The 24492-nt window shown below is 44.7% G+C and overlaps 1 protein-coding gene across 3 annotated transcripts in view; it reads left to right on the top strand.

Moving 5' to 3' along the window:
- The window catches only part of Tmtc3 (Transmembrane O-mannosyltransferase targeting cadherins 3), a 789094-nt gene that overhangs the window by 651981 nt on the left and 112621 nt on the right, over positions 1-24492 (top strand). For all 3 annotated transcript variants that reach the window (XM_050185292.3, XM_050185293.3, XM_055074786.2), the window contains one exon: positions 4948-5230. In XM_050185292.3, the coding sequence (XP_050041249.2) occupies positions 4948-5230 (283 nt within the window). The remainder of the gene's footprint in view (positions 1-4947; positions 5231-24492) is intronic.

Here is a 24492-nt window from a genome sequence, read left to right on the forward strand (position 1 = left end):
CAAAGGCGTTGCTGACTAGCTGCGCAACTGACGTCGCCGATTTTCTCCTTCACGACGTCATTCTCCAGCATGGTGCACCTTGACAGTTACTTACAGACTGCGGCTGCTCGTTCTTGTCTCGAGTTGTGGACGACCTCCTCCGCTCTTGTGCTACTGAGCACAAGCTGTCCACCGCCTACCACGCACAAACAAACGGCCTTATGGAATGTCTCAACCGAACAATCACAGAGATGCTGTCTATGTACGTCTCCAACAATCACCGCAACTGGGATGCCACGCTGGCTTAAGTGACATTCCCATATAACTCGTCCCGACATGACACCCCAGGATATTCACCATTTTATCTTTTGTATGGTCGCGACTCCACACTGCTGTTTGACACCATTCTCCCTTCTGTGCCACTTGTTGCCACTGAGTACGCTCGTGAAGTCATCGGTCATGCTCGCATGGCACGTCAAATCAAGCACCCAATCTCGTTTATTAGCCTCACAGCATATACAGAAAGAATGTTACGACCGCTGCCATCGCGATGTTAAGTTCGCACCAGGTGCTTGGGTGCTCCTCTGGTCACCATATCGTCGGGTTGGCCTCTCCCAGAAGCTTATCTCTCGCTACACAGGGCCTTATGAAATCCTACGCCAAATTAGCAACCTCAATTACGAAATTTCGCCGCTACTCTTTGATGCATCCTCAAGTCAGATGCCTGTCGACGTCTAGCACGTTTTGCGGCTCAAGCCATACTTTGCTTGCAATTCTTTGCCTGCCATGTGCCGAGACGGCGCTTCGCCACCTGGGGGTCCTGTTACGGAAGGATGATGAGAAAAAAGAGGAAGAAGAAGATTGGAAACGCTGGCTGCTGCATGTTGTTGGTGGTCAGCCATCTTAGCTGTTCTGACTCATCCTGTATATATATTAGGTTTGTTCGATTCAGAAAAAGGTGCACGGCACCTCAAACGAAAAAGTGCAGGGGGTGCCGGGCTGCACCCACTCGCTGCAAGGTTCAAGGGTGCAGTGCACCGCGGCGGCACCTTGCCTTGCACCCCTTTCAATCGAGCACGGGAGTGCAGGGTGCACTGCTGCACTGCTGCACCTCGGGGAATCGAGGGTCTAGGTGCAGTGCACCGTGAATAGGTGCAGAAGGTGCAGAGAAACTTGGCTGAATCGAATAGACCTATTGTAAATATAGTTTCTATATACTCGAAACATCCCTGTAACACATTTTTCAGTATTTTTACGTACGCCTCGTCTACACCCTGATTCCGTAATACCTGCATGACTGCTGAGGTTTCAACTGAATCAAACTCTTTCTCGTAATCAACGAAAGCTATATATAAGGCTTGGTTATATTCCGCACATTTCTCTATCACCTGATTGATAGTGTGAATATGGTCTATTGTTGAGTAGCCTTTATGAAATCCTGCCTGGTCCTTTGGTTGACAGAAGTCTAAGGGGTTCCTGATTCTATTTGCGATTACCTTAGTAAATACTTTGTCGGCAACAGACAGTGAGCTGATCGATCTATAATTTTTCAAGTCTTTGGCGTCCCCTTTCTTATGAATGTTGGCGTTCTTCCAAGATTCCGGTACGCTCGAGGTCATGAGGCTTTGCGTATACAGGGTGGCCAGTTTTTCTAGAACAATCTGCCCACCATCCTTCAACAAATCTGCTGTTACCTGATCCTCTCCAGCTGCCTCCCCCATTTGCATCGCTCCCATGGCTTTTTTTACGTCTTTTGGCGTTACTTGTGGAATATCGAATTCCTCTATACTATTCCCTCTTCCATTATTGTCCTGGGTGCCACTGGGACTGTATAAATCTCTATAAAACTCCTCAGCCACTTCTATCTCATCTCACTTCTATCTCAACTATCTCATCCATATTAGTAATGATATTGCCGGCTTTGTCTCTTATAGCATACATCTGATTCTTGTCTATTCCTAGTTTCTTCTTGACTGCTCCTTTAGGCTTCCTATATATATATATATATATATATATATATATATAACCAACTATATGCGTCACTCTACTCTAGTGGACATTATTTTGCTGGGAATAGAAGCTGTAGAACCAGTGTCGCCGGCGAAATGTTGATGCGCTGCTTCTGCAGTAAACACGAAGTGTTCACCGTGCATGTTAGCTGTGAGATTGTATCATTATCACTTTCTTCATTTTCAGTTTGTCACCAGGCGCTGTCAAATGCTCCATGCACATACCGCCGGAAACACCGGCTGATACTAATATTACTCTTAGCGGTTGTATACATTTTTGTACTGATGACATGCATATATCTTTGTACTAGAAGCATTGCCATTTTCTGTTTCATTAAAAGCAAATGCACATGGATATTTTGCCGGTGAAGCTGTACAGAATAGTTGAAACGGTGTGTGATTGCGCCTACGTGAATCCAACGTCACCGTCGCTCAGGCTCATAGACTTCACTGAAAATAATTGGATATGGTAAGGCTATATTACCGCTTTTCTAGTTGTGGCACTTAACCATGCAGTAACAACAGCCTTCAAACTTCTTTTGCGAATTTTGCACATTGCCCACCGTATGCCGCTGGACATTTTCTTCTGTTTCTATGACTAAACAATGAGCGCGTGATGTCCGCAAGGGGGTGCTGCATGTCATCTCGAAACTCCAGCGCAGACTCCCCATAAGTAATACGCAGGAAAACTTCAGTATGTGTGGGTTAATTGTCGCCTCTACAGTTATTATTTCTTGGCAATCTTAAATGTGGGAAATTTTTGTTGAGGTTGAAATTGCTGTTTTGTGTCATTTTCATTGTGATGCAGAGTACCAGACAGTGCCAATAATCATTGTTTTTGTGAGTAGTCAATTGAATTTAAGTTGATCGACATGTCTAACGTTTACCAAGATATAGAGCAAGAAGGTAAGGTTAGTTTCTTTTTTCTAATTTTTACTTGCATCATGCATGCACGCACTAGCTATTTTGTATACTTTGAAATCTGGCGTGTGTCCTTCCTTTGTTTGTACTTGTACTAGCGGGCACCAAGGACTGACAAAAAAATATAAAAGCTAGGCTCAGCAAATCTGGATGGATGAGACTTAGGGGCTGACTTGGTTATTGGAAGGCTACGGCTATTTGTGTGTTACTTGTTTTGAAGACAATTTCTTCCTTGGTGAATTGCCACCATTTTTTCATAAGGGTTATAACTTTCTAACTTCAAGCCTCTCCCGTGGGTCAATCCCGGAGATAGTGTTCTCTAAAAAAAGTCATAGTTTCGCCCCAAAGGTGAAGCATCGATTGCAATAGCAAATTAGTAGACAGCTATACCAAGTAAGGATAGTAGTTTTATCGGCCATATGAGTTCATATAAACATTCGATTACTAACTAAACTAACAAACATTGTGTCATGCACGCACAGGCAAACAGAAACACATCTCACTCGATGAGTGGAAACTCGCTGTCAACATGCCGGCATAACGAAGAGCGACAGCAGCAGCGACCGAATTGACCTTCACGCTGCCTCTTGTTTCAACATGAACTAAGTGGTGAGAACAAAGCACACACGAAACTATGAGCCCTTGGTGCACCTGTAGACCCTGTACTCGTCGCACATCGCTTTCAAGGTAGGGCGTGCGCGGCTTCGCTCAGTCGCCTCATACGCAGCCGCCGCCAGTGTATAACACCCCCCACCCCCGGTGCCTTGCCCGTGGCGGAAGACGGCGTGCTCCCTCCCCGCCTTCCTCATTGCGCATGCGAGATCAAGCCTCGGCTCACCCTCGCGTGCTTTCACTCGCACCAGCAGCATACTGCATGGGCATGGTGTTATTGAACTTGGACTTGATGCAGAACACCAAGGTGATGCCGACGATGGCAGAAATGCACCTAAAGTGTCCATATAGTTGCTCTCGCAACAAAATTCGGGTAGATTTCGAAGGTATGGGATGCTCTTCCTACTCCCCTCACGCGATGACCAAGTGCCGTCTGCACTTGGAGGAGTGGCATGGAATGAGACAGGTGCTCTCGCACCTTCCCACTGCCATGCCCCGCCCAAAGAAATTGATGATAGAAGCGGACTTTGAACAGTGGCAACTTGCAAAGAGTGCTGCTATGCATTGTACTAAAAAAAACAAGGCGATACAACCTCTGGTGGATCAAGCGTTGTCACTCCAGCGCGGCTCTCAATGAATGATGCGGTTCATACACCTCATTCTCGCCACGGAAGACATTGTCTTTCACCAAATTCGTCTAGAGCTTCACTCACGTTTATGTCATTGGTCGTCCAGGTCACATGCCCGAGTGACAAAAAATGCAGATTACACTTATTTATTACCTTTAATCGCATTTACACTTTTCCAGCCATGCACAGTACGATCACTAAAATGGACTAACGTGTAATGCTAACGTGTAACTGCACATATAAGTGCAAGTATAATTGTTTGCTGGATTAAGGCAATAAAAAATTTGGCAGCCAGTGTCAAAGGTTGACAGTAGAGGCTCGATATACTACAGCGTGGCAGTTTGGGCGAGTTGGTATGTCATGACTGTTTTAGGCTTGTAGTGCAGCTCAGGAAGAGCAAAAAAGGAAGGAGGTAGGGGTAATCAAAGGGAACGGTAGCGCTCACTCTGTTTTCCGTTCCCTTTGATTACCCCTACCTCCTTCCTTTTTTGCTCTTCCTGAGCTGCGCTACAAGCCTAAAACAGTCGATATACTACGATTGTGTTCCTTCTGTTTTTTGTTTTTTTTTCGTTTTCTCACTTTCAAATCTACAAAAACAGAAACAATATAATCGCAGTTAGGCCGATCATCCTCGCACCCAACACGCGAACCACATGTGTACGCCTGTCTCTACCATGGTAACTGGCCGGCGGTAGGGCACTTGAGGTTTCAGCCATGCGCTCCGCGTTTCATTTGACCCCGATGGCACACATGTTGCGAGTAGAAATGGTCAACCAAGTGCATATCTCTTGCTGCAGGTTCGACAACCCAGCGGCCGTGGCGCCCAGCCCCGTGCGACAGCTGACATTCCACTACCTGCCGGCAGTGAACACGTGGTTGCTGCTGTTTCCTCACGCGCTCTGCTGCGACTGGACGATGGGCAGCGTGCCACTGGTGTGCTCCATGGCTGACCCGCGGAACGCGGCCACTCTATCACTGTATGCGGCGCTGGCTACGCTGGCCTACGTGGCACTCTTCTCTTCCTCCTCCGGCCGCCGCAGGCTCCCCGCCACGGATGACCAGAAGAATGCCATCTTCCTGGTGGGTAGCTCGAGGTCTGCTTCCTAGCGACTATACGGACGTTCCAGGCGTATTCGTGCTGCTGTGCTGTCATGGTATCAACACACATCTAGAGTTACTGCGTTTGGTTGTCTGCATTTGAGACATCGCAAAATCCTGTTCCCACGTTACTGCCGTCTGCGTCATGACGTCATGATGTGCACCTAATCGAAAATGAAAACGAAACTAATTTGTAGAAAAGCTAATTATTACAATTATGTAGAGCCCTCTGAGGCTCAATTGTCAGTGTTCTTCCAAGGGCTTCAAGTGCAAGACGTCCATTTAGGTAATGAAAAAAAAAATGAACTGGAAATGTCATGCCAGCACTCCCTTAAAGAATCATTCCTTCATTCATAGTGCAAGCGTTGAGCGGAATCATCTTTCCGCATCAGTCACACTCATCACCAACGCGAACAACTTCACTGTGCAGCGTGCCTTTTGTTAACATTCTAGAGCGCAGCTCTTAGCTGCCCGTTCCTGTGTTGGCGTCGGCGTAACCGAGCGAACGAGCACAGCAAAAGATAAGAGCGAACTCGGAGGGCAGCGGGGTGATGAGAGGCTCGAGGAGGAAAGCGGAAAGGAGGGTGCAGCGCAACCAGGAGACAGAAAACGGAGGAGAATATGGTGATAAAAGTGAGGAAGACAGCGCAGTGCCGACACGACCAAGTATGCAGCCAGCACGGCAACAAAGCTCTGGCTCACTGGCTGGTTCTTCGGATCCACGAAGCATGCACTACTTAGCCTGCGGCGGCGCCGCTGCTGCCACCAGAGAATGCACTCTGCGCTGCCACGCATTCCCGTGTTCACACTTTCTTTCTGAACAATGAGCGTGCAGCCAGTGGACATGCTAAACGAGCTGCCTGAGGAGCAGAAGCTCAGCGATGCCATCGAGAGCAACGTGTCGTTCAGAATCAAATTCTTTACCGCGATACATCGCGAATTCAAAACACCTGAACTCGAAATTCACATTAGGGAGTATCGTAATCGTTGGCGAAACTTTTACTGCATTTCTTCCTTCTTTTTTTTTACCCCATGCATTCCTTTGTTTAATGCCATTGAGCCTTTAAAGCCATGTCAAATAAATAAAGAAATTAATTTAATAAATAATTACTTCACTAAAGAGTACTGACATGACATTTTCACATTTTTATTTTTTGCAATGAATGGATGTCATGGTCCTAGGTGTTGATTGGAGGGCATTTAGGTCCCTATAGATATTTTCAAGTTCCTTAAAAAGAAATTTTAGGTGTGATCAGTGATCTTCTAACACAGCCCAGAGTACTAGCTGATCCCATAAGCGTAACCTGTGTAAAAGTATTCTGCTGTGTGTAGCTGCAATGCAACTAGAACTCACACATTACTTCACACCCATGAGCAAATGCATAAGTGCAAGCTCACTGAAATAAACTGGACTTATTGTTCGTTCAGATACAAACTCATATTGACGAGTGGACTGGAAAATTTGCAATGTTAAGTTTGGTCTGCAGCCTTGAATTTCAAGTTACTTGGTTAAAGCGCAGCACGACTGTGAAGAACACAAGACAGCGCATCACAGGGAGCGCCGTGTCTCTAGCCTTCACCCCAGGCACGCTGTGTCCTAACCAAGTGTGAACCATCCCACCCAAATGAGGCACTGGCGCAGCCAGGGTTCGAAATTGTCTGAGGAAATTGTCCTACGGAATAGAAAGTTTCAGGAGGTGGGCACCGAAAGAGTGGCATGGATGAAAGGAAAAGCTTGAATGTGAAAGCAAAGCGAAGGCAAGTGGTGGTCCGAAATAAAATGGGGGGGGGGGCTGTCATGGGGGCAATCCCCTCTCCCATGCATAGAACACTGTGGCCTCATTCATGGAGTGCCTCTACGTCATCTCGGATCCTATTAACCATAACTGCTGCGCTAAAAATTCTACACAGAGATAAAAATGGGACGAGCACGTGTATAAAACTTGGAGGCATTGTTGCTCCCCACCAGGCTTTCATGTCGTCAAAGAGCTTCTCATTTCTGGTACTTGACCAAATTGTCAACCAGGCTGCGCGTAAGGAAAGCATTTCAAAAATATTGCGACTTGCTTGTCTAGAAAATGCATGATAAGCACCCTGCCCCCTACTCACCTTTAATTTTTCCCTTGTCTCTGATTTTCATTATATTAATAAACTTGAGAAGAGCTTGCTGTTAGGCTAGTTTGTACACGCTGTTAAGAATGAAAACAGAGCAAAAACGGGACAATAAATGAAGACCTACAGAACTCTGATTTGCACACGGCAAAGGATATCAAGGACCAAGGACTGGGCCAGGGAAGTCAAGAATCCACCACAACATGCAGGTGGTAGGATAACTGAATGGCATCAGAGTCCATCCAGAAACCGTATTATAGGAATGTTAGCAGCCGCTGCACCGTTCAACAACCCAGTGAATGTTGAAGAGAGTGACAATGACTAACAGAAAATAATTTTAAGAAGGGAAGTGGGATGATGGATACGAGAAGGGTAGGGGGGATATGCAAAAAGGCGTCAAGAACGAAGTTGGCGAATAATTATGGACATAGGAAGAGCATCTATTCACTGCACGATCGCTCAACGCCAGATGGCCGTGGCCAGTCGCCTAGCTGAGGCTCACCTACCCCGTCGTAACACGTGTTGCTTGCTGTGGAGAGCCCATCCTGACTAAACGTCTCGGCAATTTTCAGAATAGATGGGTTTCAGGAGACACGGTGGTTTCAGATCTCTCGGAGCTACTGGTCCTTGCTTTGCTGTGAACTATGGATGCCTTAATTTTCACAAAGGCTTCTAAACGGGAAGCAGGTGCTGCTTCGGACTTTTTGCCTTATCAATTCCCGAGTGTGATCAAATAACAATATGCATCGTGTGATGACTACAATACCATGATCGCAAGTTACTTCCAAACATCTCTTCAAACAAGTTAGACAGCAGGTCACCGAAATGTGTGTGAAACTTGCATCATATTATACGATCGAAGTTCTAGCACAAAGCTTCATTCCTGTATTTTCAAATCTAGAATAATATAGCATGCCTACAATGCCGAAAGCGCAGTTGAGTGATAGGCGGCTTGCAAAATAGTGCCCCCCCTCTGGTTCATTACTGCCAGGGTTAGGTCCAGTAGTAAAACATAAATATCCCAGAAAGTTGACGGGCAAATGGCACCGCGGTAGCTCAATTGGTAAGTGCACTGCACGCGTAATGCAAAGATGCGGGTTCGTATCCTACCTGCGGCCAGTTGTTTTATCATCCACTTTGATTCCCATTAATTTATCATTTCATTAAATTATCTAATAAGTATAAGTAATTTCCCCTATGCGGTCCTTGGTGTCTTTGTCAGTTTCTTATGGTATGACTAATAAGTATCGGGTCTCTTGGTTTCCCTTGTTCTCGCTCATGTGTGTGTGTGTGTGCGTGTGTGTATGGAGGGGTGGGAACGAGAAGAAGGGAAACTAACGAGGAGGAGTGGTAGTGGTCGGCAAAGAACCCCTCCACCTCCCCCCATACCCCCCCCCCCTCGAAATAAATTTCTGGCTACACCACTGGAATCAAGTTTCATTCAATAGGCTTAAGAGAATATTGCCTTTATCGTGGAGTTCCTGGTTTATATACTTTTCCTCCGGGGAGCACGTCAGTACATCAAAGTTGCCTGTTTGAACACTAAGAACTTCGTACAAATTCCATGCACTGTGGGAATCAATGTAATCGAAGTTTTGGTGAATCGGCGCAGCGAAACAGCACAACACGATAACAGACACATGGTGGTCTTTCCTCACATCTCGCGCTGCGGTTCATTGCTACAATCCACTACATTACATAAATGCATCAATTTGTGAACTGAATTTTAGCTTTTTTAATGTTCTCAGTTCTAAAAATAGCATAAGGATGATAGCATAATTTGGTGCGAAGGTGCCGCACGCCTTAATAATGAAAAACTTTTGTCAGAAGGTAAGCAAAATGTTGTTTCGGCAATGTAAAAGCAAGCATCCTCATCATTAGAGTATTCTTGTGCGGGGAGTGCTAGGCATTTGTCTTTGTGTGGTGTACAACCTCCACGTGTATATATATATCTGTGTGTTTGTGAACAAGAAGAAAGGGGGTTAACCCAGGGGCCTGATATCTATTAATCATATCATAAGAAGCCAAAAAACAAGGACACCAAGGATAACACGGGAGAAATTACTTGGTACTTACTAACTGAATTAAAGAAATGATAACTTGATGGAATGGAAAGTGGATGAAAAAGAACTTAGGGGGAGAATGATCCCATGTCCTCGCATTACGTGTGCGATGCTCTAACCAATGTAGCTACCGCGGCGCCGTTTTCCCATCCACTTTCTGGGATATTCATGTGCTGCTACTAGAACTAAGCTAGTGCCACCACTCACAAACCTCTGTGGATTTGAAGTGCTAATTACGTATTGAAACCATTAATTTTCGTTACTTTCCTTCTCCACTCGCCATGGCGGCTTAGTGGCTATGGTGTTGCGCTGCTAAGCATGAGATCGTGGAATCTAATCTGGGCTGCATTTTGATGGGGACGAAATGCAAAATGCCCGCAGTGGTTGCACATCAAAGTACTTCATGTGGTCCAAGCTCGCCCGAAGTTCTTCACTACGCCGTGCCTCATAATTAGATCGTGCTTTTGCCATATAAAACCCCAGAATTTAATTTTTTTGCTTCTACAGTACACTTGTCTTAGTCAGTGCCATGCAAATGGAAGACTAGTGACGCTGCACAGTTAGCTTCTCTACATTAAATGATATCATCTGTGCATTTCAACAAACAGGTAATTTGCCCGGTACAGTGCCAATAGCTTTTTATCATGACATTGCAAAACTAAAGTTAAAATTCGTGTTTATTCATCAGACATATTGCTCTACAATCAAATTTTTCATCCATTTCTGCAGACCCATCGCCAATTTTATAAAAAACACAATTGTCTCCTCAGGTATCACTGGCATCTTACATTCTGTTGAATTGAGCGCCGCCCACGTTCAGGCCTCTGATCAAAATATCTTCACTTTGGCCTCCTCAAAATTAGTGAGGAAGTGCAGAAACTCAAAATGGGCCAGAAATTATATTTCTCCCTTACATTGAGTGCCTAATCTTTTGCAAGAAGTGCCTTACAAGTATTACACGAGCACCTAGTTTGCATAATGTCTCTAAATAAGTGAAAACGTTATATAGCTTGAATTTTAAAGGAATCGAGAGAATTTTAGGAGTGCTCAGAAGACACTTATTAAAGTGCCAGTTAAAACCAACTTTGAAAAGTTACTTAGCCATTTGTTCAACACTGTTATACAGAGTTTATACACATTGTTTGCCGGTGTCCTGAGAGGACTGAACCTGGCACCGAGCTTACATGCATTTGGCATAAATTCGAAATAGTAATTAACAGGTTACAGAGGATCCTTCTATAACTACCAAGGAAGTTAAAAGGGCCTTGCGAGACATGAGACGAGGAAAAGCGGCAGGAGCAGATGGAATAACAGCCAATCCTAACATATCCTACATGCACTTACGGTGTTCTAACTCCAACTTAAGAGGGAGCTTTAGCACGGCGGCTCCTGCTAATATGCATGAGAAATGAGCACTCGTTTCTCTCGGCAACCGTGGGACAAAATTTTGTTAGATTTGTTGAATTTAAAAGAACAAGTTCACATGAAGTGATTGCAGGAAGCCAGTTGTTTATTTGGCTGTCAATCTATTTACAAAAATTCAGAAAAATTGCAAAATTAAAAAAAGAAAACGAAACTTGAAGTTTACAATTCTTTACTTTAGCAATGAAAAAAATATCGCAATTCTATAAACTGCACCTAATAATTGACAGTCACTTTAGCATATGCCAAAGAGAGGGAAGGCAAGGGCCTGTGTGCTCAATAGACATTAATTCAATTATCTGACATTCTCATTCGAATGCGCTGTTGCTTCTTATTACTTGTTTTCTCCCACCAGGGGCCCTAGGTTCGAGTGCTTTAATTAACTGTGCCTTAATTAACTTCGCTCTATTTAATGCCAAAGTTTGTGGGTTCGACTCCCACCAAAGGTTGAGGGTGTGACTCCCATCAAAGGTCGTGGGCTCGTGTGTGTTAATTGACTCTATATTAATTAACTGTGCCTTATTTAAATTCACCTTAACACCGGAGGTCACGGGTTCGACTTCCACAAGCTCGACAGTTCGACTCCCACTGAAGGTCATGGGTTCGAGTGCCTCAATTAACTCTATCCTAATGAACTTTGCCTCTTTTTAGCATGATGAGCAGCATCGTAGTCAGTTGTGGAAGAAGACAGCGACGGCGAACACGCGAGCAGTGGCACGAGCCCATGTCTGCGCGAGGCGAGCTCACGTGACAGTGAGCTCACCTGTTACGTGAGCTTTCTGTCGTGTTTCTGTCACAGCACGCCATGTTTTCCAGACCATCGGATGTATGAGCCACTTAAGGCTTTCACCTTGGTAATACATCTAAAGTGGACAAAAATGATATATGCTGCCCTGAAATACACCACTAATTTGTGCATATGGCTTTCACCAAACCCTTTCAAGAATTGTAACAAACTCACATAAACTGCACATTTGTGCACCGAATTTGTCTACTTTGAATTCTCTAAGGGATGCAGTTTACACAAATGCTGTATGTGTTTTTGATGCAGAGCTACATATTTGTAAACTTGGTGCTTCTTTTTCTTTTTCAAGTTAACTGACTTTTGGCAATTCTTGTTAAAAATTACATGCCCTACATCAATATGTTGCTTGCTGTAGTCATTATATAACTTTGTCTCTTAAATGTAACAAATTGCTTTAAAATTGGTAAAGCGGTTTTCTCACAAAAACATTTTTGTGCTGTACATGTATTCGAATAGGCATTATGGTAGGTGGACTCAAGCTAAAGCTTCCTGTTGAACAATGCATAGAACCTGTTTCACAGGCAAGCCACAGAGCGGCACTGCGGCGTGCAAGCACAGCTTTGTTTCACCCAATGTTCTTAGATGCCTTCCAGTTTGCAAGCTCCCTCGAGCCGCGCGCGAGAAGGTGGCCCCCTTCCATCTCCACTCACCATGCAGCGCTGCTGTCGCTGTCAGGCCCAAAGCACTCGCGCTTGGCAGCTGCTGCAAGAGCCTTTTCCGCCGGCCTTTTCCGAGCTGTCACATTGAAACTTCAGTCTCATGGTTAAAGAACTGTTTGGCCTGAGTGGTAAGGGTGAGATAAAGAGCAGCCTAATGCAAAATCCCAAAGAACTGATCGTTTAATTTCTTCGCGCTTTGTTTATCGCACGGACTTTCGACGTTTACCCTGAACATTTTAGTGTTTGTTAGAGTAACCCTTATTTAAAAGAATGCACAAAACAGTAAGGAAAAGCTTTAATTAGCTGTGTTCCGTTTTGTTTCTAGACCACAGTCACGAAATTCCGCGCTCTGTTGCCGACGCATGGAGCACCGGACTGATTGAGCAGGGTATTGCATGCTAAACTTTAGAATGGCAATTTCAGTCAACACAAACAAGCATTAAATGAAGACAAACATAGTCGAAAGCATGGGGGGAATAGCTACAAAAAAAAGAGCTTTTTTATTTGCAATGGCAGCCTTTTCTCTGTTTTCCAGCCGGCGATTCACGTTTCTTGCATAAAAATGCATGCGAGCCACTATGACAAAATGCCGCACCTGCCATGTAAAAGTGGCCATGTGCTCTGCACATTGAAGTCAAGCAAGGTTTAGCAATTCCAGCTCGTCTAGCATGTCCCAAAAGATATCCCCCAAAGTGGAACCTTCTTTAAGGAAGTAGAAATTGCTTTGTTTGCAGTATTTGTCAACTGTAGCATGTCTTTGGTTGGATGCTTTAAGCACCCTTGCTTGAAGCTCTTGTACACTGTAAAGTATGAGTCACTGCCAACAACTGGCACTGGAGAGCTGATATCTTCCATACAGGAAGGGCAAGTTATGCTCTTAGAGGATTTGTGCACCGCTTTTTTTTTTTTTTTGAAATGAATATTAGGAGAGGTTGGTGCCTTTATAGCGGCACCGGCTACTCCTTGTCACTTAGCAAAGGAAACAAATGTGCACAAGAAGGGAGAATAATGACACAGAATATGGCACTCAGTAGCACACCACATCAATAAAAACTATACAGTCTAACAGTACATTAATAGCAGAATTTTGTGCATCAGTTCAGTACACATTTGCATATATAAAGACAGATATTTTAAGTAGCCAAACACACAACACATGCAATTACACTGCAAGCACAGAACGCAATCACACACTGTGTAGAAATCACGATCACCACATAAACCGATCTTTAACCCAGAACAACACCCATATCACTCATTTATCTTATTAGGATCAACTGAAACTTCCCCAAAATGTTGGTGTCCTCAAAAAACTTCCTAAAAGCAAGATGTGCTCTTTTCTGAAGGCCCGCTGTTGGCCATGTACCATGTGTCTTTTTTAGAGTGAATGGTCATCTGTAGAAAAGCAACAAATTTCCCTTTGTTATGGATCGTACTTAGTGCACTCGAGGAGGAGATGATACACATCTTCGTCTGCGTGTCCACAAGAACACTGCAGACTAGAGGCACGTTCTATCCTGTATAAGAAGTGTCTTGTAAATGCAGTTCCAAGCTGCAGGCGGTGCACCAATGTTTCAAATTTTCTGCTCTAGATTTTACGGAATTGATAGGTTTATACATGGGTCTATAAAGTATAACTTTGAGTTCTTAGATTGCTGATCAAACCAGGTAGTTTCTCTGAGACGACATGAAATCTGTCTCAGAAGCAGACGGACTTCACTATGCAAAAGGGGAAGATCAATTGCCTCTGCGTTATTGTGCACCCGATTTGCAGCTGCGTCCACTGCAGTATTACCAGGCATATTGCAGTGCCAGGGTATCCACTGAAATGCAATTGCGTGATTCATGGTGCTTGATTTTGTATGTTTTTTGAGCATCTCATATAATAGCGAAGTGTTCAAAGGATTTTTCTCATTGCTTTGTAGTAATGTGAGAGCAGCTTGCGAATCGCTAAAAATAACCCATTCTTGCTAATTCTTTTCTGATGTTATGAACCACAAAGCACACAGGATTGCAAACAGTTCTGCCATGGTGGAAGATGTCTCTCGGGATAATTTAAATGTTTGCTCTAGCGCCAAATGTGGAATGACGAATGCTGAAGTCAAGGAATTTTTATAACACTAACCGTCTGTATATAAGTGGATGTACTGGGGATATAATGAGTAAATTGGGAAGGAATTTTTATGACGCGAACCGTCAGTATATACGTGGATGTACTGGGAACATAATGTGTAAATTTGGAAGCACACCGTTGTAAGCAAGCTCGCCTGCATGAACTGATCGAGTCCAGAATGCTCGAGTTGACTTCTGAAGCTGACTCGCCCAATAACAGTGACATCTCATAGTACTTTTCAGGCTATGTGGTGCACTGCCTGAAAAGTACTATGAGATGCTATCATGCACTTCTCCCTGGGAGTACATGTGGTCACTGTCACTGTTATTGGGCGAGTCAGCTTCAGAAGTCAACTCGAGCATTCTGGACTCGATCAGTTCATGCAGGCGAGCTTGCTTACAACAATGTGCCTCTCTCGATTTCTTCAGTGTGTTTTGAACACCCACAAGTACAGCACCCGGTGCACCCTCTACACTTCCACGCAGACCTCTCCTTAGAGGCGTGTAGAGACTAAACAGTCACAATGTTTGAGTAAAGTTCACACATAAAAAAGTACAGCTCACTACTTCAATCAGTGGCGGCGACAATGGGAAGAGGCCACACTGGTCGGGATGAATGGATGCACGGATGGACGGACGGACGGACGGACGTACAGACAGAGTGAGGGACGAATGGCTGGATGGGTGGATGGATGGGCGGACGGATGGACAGACAGACGGACGGACGGTATGAGCGTCATCTTTGGAACTGGGTAGTTGGTTGCGCCACCAAGCTCTTGCTATTATACTGCCTAATGTCCTACCTAGGTTAAACAATAAAAAGGGAAAAAAAAATACGATGAACTACCACACCCAAATTTTCTGATCCCCTATTGCGAACTGTGCTTTTGTACGTTTCCGTCTTTTGTAATTCCCCTACTTTTCTTCCACCAATCCTCCGATCGCCTCTTACCAATGCCTATTGCGGACGTGTTTACCACTGCTCCCACTGAACCCAAGGGCTTCAATGAGGCCAGTGGTGCCTAAATTGACCACTGGGTAGACATCTTCAAATTCTAATAAAACATGCTCCATAGTTTCCCTAGCTTTACAGCAGCAAGCACATGCTTCTTCTTTCTTTAAAACTGATGGTAGCGCTTCTTCTTCCGTCTTATATCTCGCTTTATAGGTGCGTGTTCCTAGGCGTCCCGATCTCGCTTCGAAAAGTAATGAGCTTCCCTTTGAGTTATTATAAACTGTTTCTTTCCTGATTTCGTTTTTTCCTCTTAAGTAGTTACTCATGGCAGGTTTATTTTCCATTGCCGCCCCCCATGAGATTATTTCGGCCTCTCCAACTTTCCGCTTGACCTTCTTTGTTGCTGTGTTGCCCACCCTACAGACCGCATACTTGCTGGTAAGCTTCCTAGTTCTTTTCCTCCACTGTCAATCAATGCTTTTCCTGTACAGATACCTGAACACTCTCCCAGCCCATTTACTTTCTTTCATATTCCTCAGCCATTCTTCATACTCAATTTTACTGCGAGCTTCCCTCACTTCAAAACTAGTCCAGCCCATATCACCCTGCACAGCTTCATTTGTAGTCTTCCCATGTGCGCCCAATGCGAGGCGACCCACTGCCCTATGGTTCCCATCAAGTCCTGATTGTACCCCTGATTTAAAGCAAACAACCGCATTTCCAAAAGTAAGTCCTGGAACCATTACACCTTTCCACATACCTCGGAGGACCTCGTACCTATTGTATCCCCATAGCGCTCTGTGCTTCATTATGGCTGCATTTCTCTTCCCCTTCACTATTATTGTTTTTTCCTGTGTTTCCATTTATCTATTGCCTTCGTTTATCCATATACCAAGGTATTTATATTCTGTTACTCGAGGTATTTCCTCGCCCGGTATCTCCACTGTCTGTTCACTGCTTTCATTGAATACCATAGCACCTGATTTTCTAACACTAAATTTCAAACCTAAATTGTTGCCTTCCTGTCCACAGATATTAGCCAGACGTTGCAAATCACTTTGCTTGTTAGCGAGCAACACAATGTCATCCACATAAAATAAACCTGGGTGTTGCTGCTCTATTACTGTACCTGCCTGTTTGTATGAGAGATTAAACCCGATATTACTTCGTTCTAGCGCCCTCTCCATCCTCACCATGTAAATCATAAACAGCAGCGGGGATAAAGGGCAACCCTGCCTCAGTCCCTTGTTGATATGAACTTTTTCCTCGCTTCTCATCCCTTCCCATTCAACGCAAACGGTATTTTCTTGGTAAATCTCTCTCAAAAGCTGTAGACAAACGTCACCTAAGCCTTCCCCTTTCAGAATATCCCACAAAATGTTGCGGTCTACGTTGCCATAGGCTCCTGTAATGTCTAAAAAAGGCCACATTTAACGGTCTGCTTTCTACTTTTGATATTTCAATACACTGAATAAGAACAAACAAGTTATCATCCAAACACCTACCTATTCTGAAGGCATTCTGAAGCTCTCCCAAGATTCCGTTATTCTCTGCTCATGCTTGAAGCTTTAATTTGATTGCCAGCATTGCTACCCTGTATATTACCGATGTAATGATCAAGGGTCTATACGAGTGAATTCTATCTTTCTCCCCCTTACCTATATAAACTAAATTCATTCTACTTTGTCGCCAACTGTCTGGTATTCGTCTATCTTTTAAAGTTTTTTCCACTGTTTTCACCAGAGATTCCTTACTTTTTGGTCCTACTTCATTAATCAGCCTAACGGGAACCTCGTCTAGCCCTGTGGCTGTGCGCTTAGGAATTTTCTCTTCCGGTTTCTTCCAGTTGAAGTTTGTCAGCACCAGCTCCTTTTCCACTTGGGTCTCTTTCATGCTCTCTTTTTCTTCAAATACAACCTCGTAATTGCCTTGGAAAGATTCGACTGTTACTTTTCGGATGTAATTTGTTGCCGCTTCTCCTTCCAGTCTGTTTTCATCTTCGTGTAGGATATGTTGTTGTATTGTTGACTTCCTGCCTAATAATTTTATGTGGTTCCAAAATATTCTAGGTGCAGCCTTGTTTTTCTCACGTGTTTCTGACAACCAACGTTCACTTTCACCTTTTAATTTTGCTTGCACCAGTATTTGAACGATAGACTTTTTCTCCCGGTATATTTCCCATTTACTGGTTACTTCATCCTGTGGCAACTGCGCCTTCTTTGCCTGCCTGTGCTCTCGAGATGCTTTCTGTCATTCAGCAATTGCTTCTCGTATCTCCCTGTTCCACCAGCTTTTCGGTTTCTATTTTCCTTTCCAACGAACATGTTGTTTCTCTTTCCATGTTTCTGTCGTTATTACACTTAGAAGCTCACCATATTCCCACTCCTTACTTGGCCACTTGCCAAGTTCTTCCTCGACTCTAGTGACTATATTCGCTATTTGTTCAGCGTTCAAATTCGGACTGGCCATTTTGTGCTCCTTGCTCTCTTTCCGGACTCCATATCCCATTTTCAAAATGATGCGTTTATGGTCACTCCCTATGCTGCTAAACCCTTCCTCATCGATGACCATTTCTCTCAACTTATCATGAATTCCTTCTGTCATCAGACAGCAATCAATGGTCGATTGCCGGTTTCCCACTTCCCACGTGATCTGTCCTTCACCCTTAGGCCCTGTATTCGCGATAACGAAGTTATGTAGCTCACAGAGGTCTAGCATTGACTTCCCGTTGTTGTCAGTATAGCCATCTAAATCCTGTATGTGGGCATTCATGTCACCTAATAGGACAATTTCAGCACCATTCCCGAAACCCTTAATATCAGTGCTTATGCATTCCACTAACACTTTATTCTTCTCTGTGTAATTATTTCCGGTCCACAAATACGTAACGCCCAGCCAAGTTATTTTCCCACTCATTGTACCTGATAACCAAACATGCTCTTGACATTGTGAATTTACTCTTTTCCATTTGGCTCCCTGATGGATGAGCATTCCGACTCCCCCTCCCTTTCTTTCCGACTTAGTTCTGTTGCATCCTTCCCAAACATAATTCTCAATAACTGGCGGCTCTTCTGAGTCTCTAAGGTGCATTTCTGTAAACGCATACACCTCTATTTGTTCGCTATTTAACTGCTCCTCAATCTCTGCCCACTTTTCCTTTCTTGTGCCGCCCTGCATGTTTATGTAGCCTATTGCATGGCGAGCTTTCTTTCTTGCTTTCCTCCTTTTTCTATTATCGACGGTAATGCTCCTCTGAGGTTCCCTTAGAGGACCTTCTTCATTACTACCTACTCTGGCCTCCTGAGCGCCCGCGGGCCCCCTAAAAAAGCAACAGCACGACCACCAAATCGCCAGCCCACTTCTCGTGCCAGCCTGTAATTGAAGTGGATCCCGTCTCGTTTAAAACCACCACACCTTCTCACTTCCCTGTTACTTTGACAACCTCGAAGCCTTTCTCTCGGCTCATTTTCCATATCGTCTCATTAGCGGCCACTACGGCTCTTTGTATCTGACTGTCACGCACAGGCACCTCCGGTACCGTGCACACCACGATCGGCACCTGAGGGGATAGCTCGCGCAAGTTGTCCACCCCCTTCGCCAAGCACTGGGCTAGTCCTCTCCCTTTCCTGTTTAAGACGTAATTTAGCCTACCTGCTACTATGACAAGGTTGCGCACGTGGGCATTTTCCGCGAGCTTTTCTTTTGCTCGCTCCATGACAGAACCCAGTGTCCACCCTAGAAATGTCCTTACCGCCACTCTTTTATTGTCTTTCACCCTCTCCACAATTGCTTTTGAGCACCCAGCCAGGTTTGAGTCGCCGGCGATAATCACCCTTTCACTCTCTCCTACATCTCCCTGCTTGCTTTTGTCCTTTTCCGCGTGATTCGGACTCGACAAGGGGCATTGTCCCCTGGGCTCCTGCTATTTCCGCGTGGCGGCCTCAAAGCAGGTGCCGCTCTTTCCAGCTAACTCTTCATCACGCTGCACGCATTCCACGTACTTTGCTGACACTCCCTCTCCTGTCGCGTCGGGGGTCTGCGTTTAATTCTCACGCACATTCTCATTCACAATGGGGTCTCTGTTCAGCTTTTCCTCTGCTGCTTCAAGTCTCTTTTCAACTACTTTTCATGCATCACGCTCCCTGTTTAGCTCATTTTTGAGCTGTTGCACCTGTTTGACAAGCTCTTCCTGGAAAGCCTCCATTTTCTGCAGCCTAGTATCAGCATCACATTGTGTGCCGGTCATTTCGACGCCCTCTCCATTCTCATCCGTCTCATCTGCCTTGAGGGACCCTCCACGCACTGCCTACTTTCCTGGCTTACTCGCCATGTATTGCATGGCTTTTTGCAAATACTATAATACTATAATAATGCTACTACTGATGCAAATACTATAATACTATAACAATGCAGAGCACGTGCCTTTTAGCAAAAACCAATACGCACAGGATCCAAATCCTCGAAATGCCGTAAAGCAACTCTCACCACTGTTTCAAAAGCAATCAATGCCGTGGAGACCGAATGGTATGACACGCTCTCGCACGCGCTCAACCACGCGACCACGCTCTCACTTCTCTGCCAAAACACACACAGTAAAGCCACTAATAGCTATTAATTTTGCCACTTTCAAGCTACCATTTACAGACTACAACACTCAACGTCCGACCCGGCTGCACGTGTACAAGCACGTGGCGTGAAAGGATGCTTTAACCATCCTGCAAAACCAAATGTACACGAAACACACCCGCTCACCCGAAATCCGAGACAAAGAAAAAAAAACAAAGAAAAAGAAAACCACCCCATTTCTATTTAAAGGCAGAAAAATCAGCAAATCAAAAACAGAAGCAAGCTCAAAGCATGCACAAAAACTTCGTCACCACCACGAATCCCCGAAAAGCATGTCCACAGTTCGGCAAACACAGTTGGGCAAACACAGTCGGGCAAGCAGCGTGACGAGCGCCACCTCGTGGCAAGAACCAGAAGAGCGCCACTCTGCATGCCGCTGCTTTCAAACAAAATTGCACCTGCGCCTCCTCTAGAGGAGGTGCCCTCCTCTGAGCACCCATGAGTCACGGGTTTCAGCAATCTTCAAGAGCTGCGCCTTGCTCCACATTTCCATGTTTTGGCGCGCTTGAGCTGCAGGTTTGATCGGTGTATGAAGTTGGTGCTCCACTTTCGTGCTTGTAAACTTTGCAAAAAATAAAAGCACTGTGTATGGAACGGTGAATGCAACTTTTTTTATTGAGATTTATGTCTCTTTTAGCTCTTTATAGGCAACAGCTTAAAAGTCTTGCTTAGTACACGCACACAGAATTAGCCACATGGGAGCAAGTGAATGGATCGGTTCGTATTTCTGCGATCTGGGTCTGAAGCATGTGCACGTCTACCAACGGCTCTTGTTTTTGAGTGCCGCAAGGCATTCAGGCACGATCTCAGCCACCCGGGTGCAAGAGGCCTATGGACGGCTTTCAAAGAAGCTCACTTCCCTTTTCACCTCTAGGCATTCAATTAGAAAGGCAGCGGTCTTTTTAGAGCTCGGGGTACTTCACCATTTAACTGAAGAAACATGATGAAACAAAACTATGAACACACTATCTCAGAGTTGTAAAGAAGGGGAAAAAAAAAAGCACCTACATGTGCGGTGAACAAAAGTTATGAACTGCCGTTTCACGACGTCTGTCCTTGCCCAAGTGTGGTCACCATTGGCAGAAAAAAAGAGGCAGAAGAAAACAGCACGTGGAGACAATCTGGCTCCAAAGAATGGAACTCGAAAAGGAGAGATGGAGAGCATCCGGTTTTAAGGGGTTGCAAACAGGGTGAGACTGTAAAAAAAGATATGTTTTCCTTGTTGAATCAAGTTAGCATATTTAAACACCCAAAACAGTGGGCGTTTATATTGAATGACAGCTAGGAACTTGTTCAGCAGAACCGATTAGCAGCCGTGCGTTCTCTCAGAAAGTGGTGTGCCTGTGCGCAACCGCCACAACTCTCCAGCTGCGCAATTATTCGGAATAAGAGTCCTCAGCAGAACTGATAGTTGGGCGAGTTGGTACGAATTCATAGCAAAATATTTTGCGCGCCCAATTGACAAGGACACAGTGAAGGGGGAAGCACAGTAAAGTGCTCGTGTCCCCCTTCACTGTGTCCTTGTCAATTTTGCGCGCTAAATATTTCACTATGAAGAGTCCTCACTTGCATCAGCTCCTCATCTTCGAGGCTTCAAAAGTGCTGTTATGCATTGCATTCAAACGGAAAAGGCTATTCGATAATTTTTGATCGTGAATTCTGTAGTCGAATAAAATCTGAATAGGAAATACCGCTCGATTAGACTACATATGTTTCTACTTCATTTCACCTGCTGGCATGATGAAGAAGATCGCCAGAAAAGCCAGGGTGATTGGTTTGGTAAAGGCTTTCCAGTCTCCCCGGTTCAGCCTGAGTACATAGGCAATATATTTTCCCTAACAGTGTTGTTCATATTAACTCCCAATAAGTGCCTTGATTCCTTTTCTCGGAAAGTTGATTGGTTCACCTGGGGCTCGTGCAGATTTTAAAAGAAACACGCTTATTCCAGTCGGGAGCTTTCACTTTGTCAGTCATTGCATTTAGAATATTTCATAGTTTTTCTGTTACATATACAGGTTTTCCAACATAACCTTAGCCAAAGTTTTAAAAATGAAAGACCCTCCAGATGCAAGTTGAACCAAATGCATAATGTGGAGTTAGGGTATTTTTTATTTTCCTCTTAACAGATTAGTTATGTTTAGTTAATCAACCTTTTAAGTACTGGCTGCAGACCCCAAGTGTGATGCGCAACTTTGTAGAGCACCTTGAGAAACCTCTCAATAAATTGTTTCTGACACAATATACTATATCTCATGTGGTCCTTTCTTCTGCATTCCAGAGAAAGCCTGCAAAATATTGAAAAATACCACCTGACGAGGCGCTTGCGCACTGTTATTGTGCTGCTCTCCAGCGTGCGATGGATGAACAAGGTCGGCTGCAGCGAGACTGGCCCATGACAGAGCCTTATGCCTGGTGTAGGTATCTGGGCGTGCGGCTCTTATCACATGGCGGTGCGAATGCCCTGTCGCAGGCCAGTCACCTGGCTGAAACTACAATTGGTACCTGCCGACAAGAGTCGCGGGCGCACCAAAGCAAGTAAACCACAAAAAATTTTATTGAACAGAGTTTCTGCAAGAAAAACTGGGCATCCGCCAGCATCTGCGCAACGAACACTCGCTTGCTAGCAGACGATGCACTTGACAATGACAGCAAAACTGAAGATGTCATGTTGTATAACCCATGCCTCAAATACGTACACATAGCAAAAAGGTGTCAGTATAAATTTGCAGTTGTAATAAAGCACCATTATAAGTGCCTACGTGCGCAATTGGTCTCAGTGCTCAAAGTGAATTGGTCTCAGCGGCCAAAGGAATTTCGAATTCTTCACGGTCGATATGCCACATGGTGGCGGAAAAAAGGAAACTGTCTCTACTTCCTGGGCATGTTCCGAGCTTTTTGTCCATTCGCAAGTTTAAGCACCCAGATGACCTTGGTGTATGTGCCCGCAGACCCGAATGCCGCTTCAATTACAGCTATCTGTCAGGCCATTAGGCCTAATCAGCGCTGTTTCGTCGGGCATTGGCGACTGAATGAATTGCGGTTTGGTACCAAATCGAAGCAGATCTAATCATGGAAGCCGCACGATAGACAGCAAGCCGACAAACCACCTCGCTAATGAAAGCGAGCGTGTGGGATGGCACGAGTGTAGTTTACAGGTGCCACCTTTGCGAAACATGTACTGTGGCCTCTCATTCCCGACGCCGTTTGTAGATGTACGTCGGTCTTTCAGGTTGGTTCTTTTTTTTTTTTTTAGCTTCGCCACAACCACTCACAAGATGCTTTTCATTTACACGGTGGGCATGTTAGTGTCATATGGGACTGGTGCGCTGATCCACCGCCCAGCTGCAGAAACCTATGCAGACGGTGGATGGACATAAAGGAGGGTGGGGGGTTCTATGGCTCACCCGATTTCAGAACGTTTGACAGGTGGCAAATAATCCTGAACAATGAAACGATGAAAATGAAATGCTCTTAACATCGGCGCAACCTTGGATCGACCTGCGCAGCGCCAACAACGACCATTGGTGAAGCAGTGATGGAGCCACATATGCGTCATCTGCGCTTTCGTCTCTTGCGCAGACTGACAAGCTTCATACGTCATACGTCAGCTTCACAAGCTGATGTATGACGTATGAAGTTGACATTGCGGGTCATACGTCAGCTTCACAAGCTGACGTATGACCCGCAAAGCCCATCTGGAGGAAAATTGTAGGAAAACCTTGGAGGAAAATTGGAAATCAAAACTCTCTGCAATAATTATGAAAGATTGCAATAAAACAGAGGTGCACTGTTAAACTTAACAATCTCATAAGATATGCAGTATGCATAACTTCACTGCCTCTTCAGCTTCAAAGGTTAAAAAAGCAATTGATTATAGTCAACAGATGTTCTATCGAGAAAAAAATGAATATTTTTCAGGCTTTCAAGTAGAACTGAGCTGTCAACAATACGTGCTGGCATACAAATCCGTTTTGACAGGCTCATCATAGAAAACAAGCAGTTTGTCTATGACACCGAGTCTGATTCAGTCATAGAACTAACAAAGTAGCCATCAACTCGAATTGAAAATCTTCCATTTTCCCACTCTACCCTACCCAGTTATGCGCCGTCAAGGAGCCCCACGTTTCACACGATGAAAGTTATGTTAACCAACGCTCGAAGCTTCATGCCGAAAAAAGAAACACTGGAAACGATCATCACGGATGATGACACTGACATTGTTGTTATCACAGAGTCATGGCTAAACTCTGATATCGAGGACCACGAACTTCTGAACAACCCATCGTATACCGTTTATAGGCAAGATAGGACCGGTCGTCGGGGGGGGTGGGGTCTTGGTATTTGTCAAACAATGGCTAGTCTCTTCTCGCTTATCTACTGAAAGTCACCACGAGATCCTTTGTCTCAAGATAGTACTGCCGACAAGCACTACCATACTGATTTCTTGTTACCGTCCCCCTGATTGTGACATTGCATTTACAAACGAACTT

Source organism: Dermacentor andersoni, chromosome 4 (assembly GCF_023375885.2).
Source record: "Dermacentor andersoni chromosome 4, qqDerAnde1_hic_scaffold, whole genome shotgun sequence".
Lineage (NCBI taxonomy): Eukaryota > Metazoa > Arthropoda > Arachnida > Ixodida > Ixodidae > Dermacentor > Dermacentor andersoni.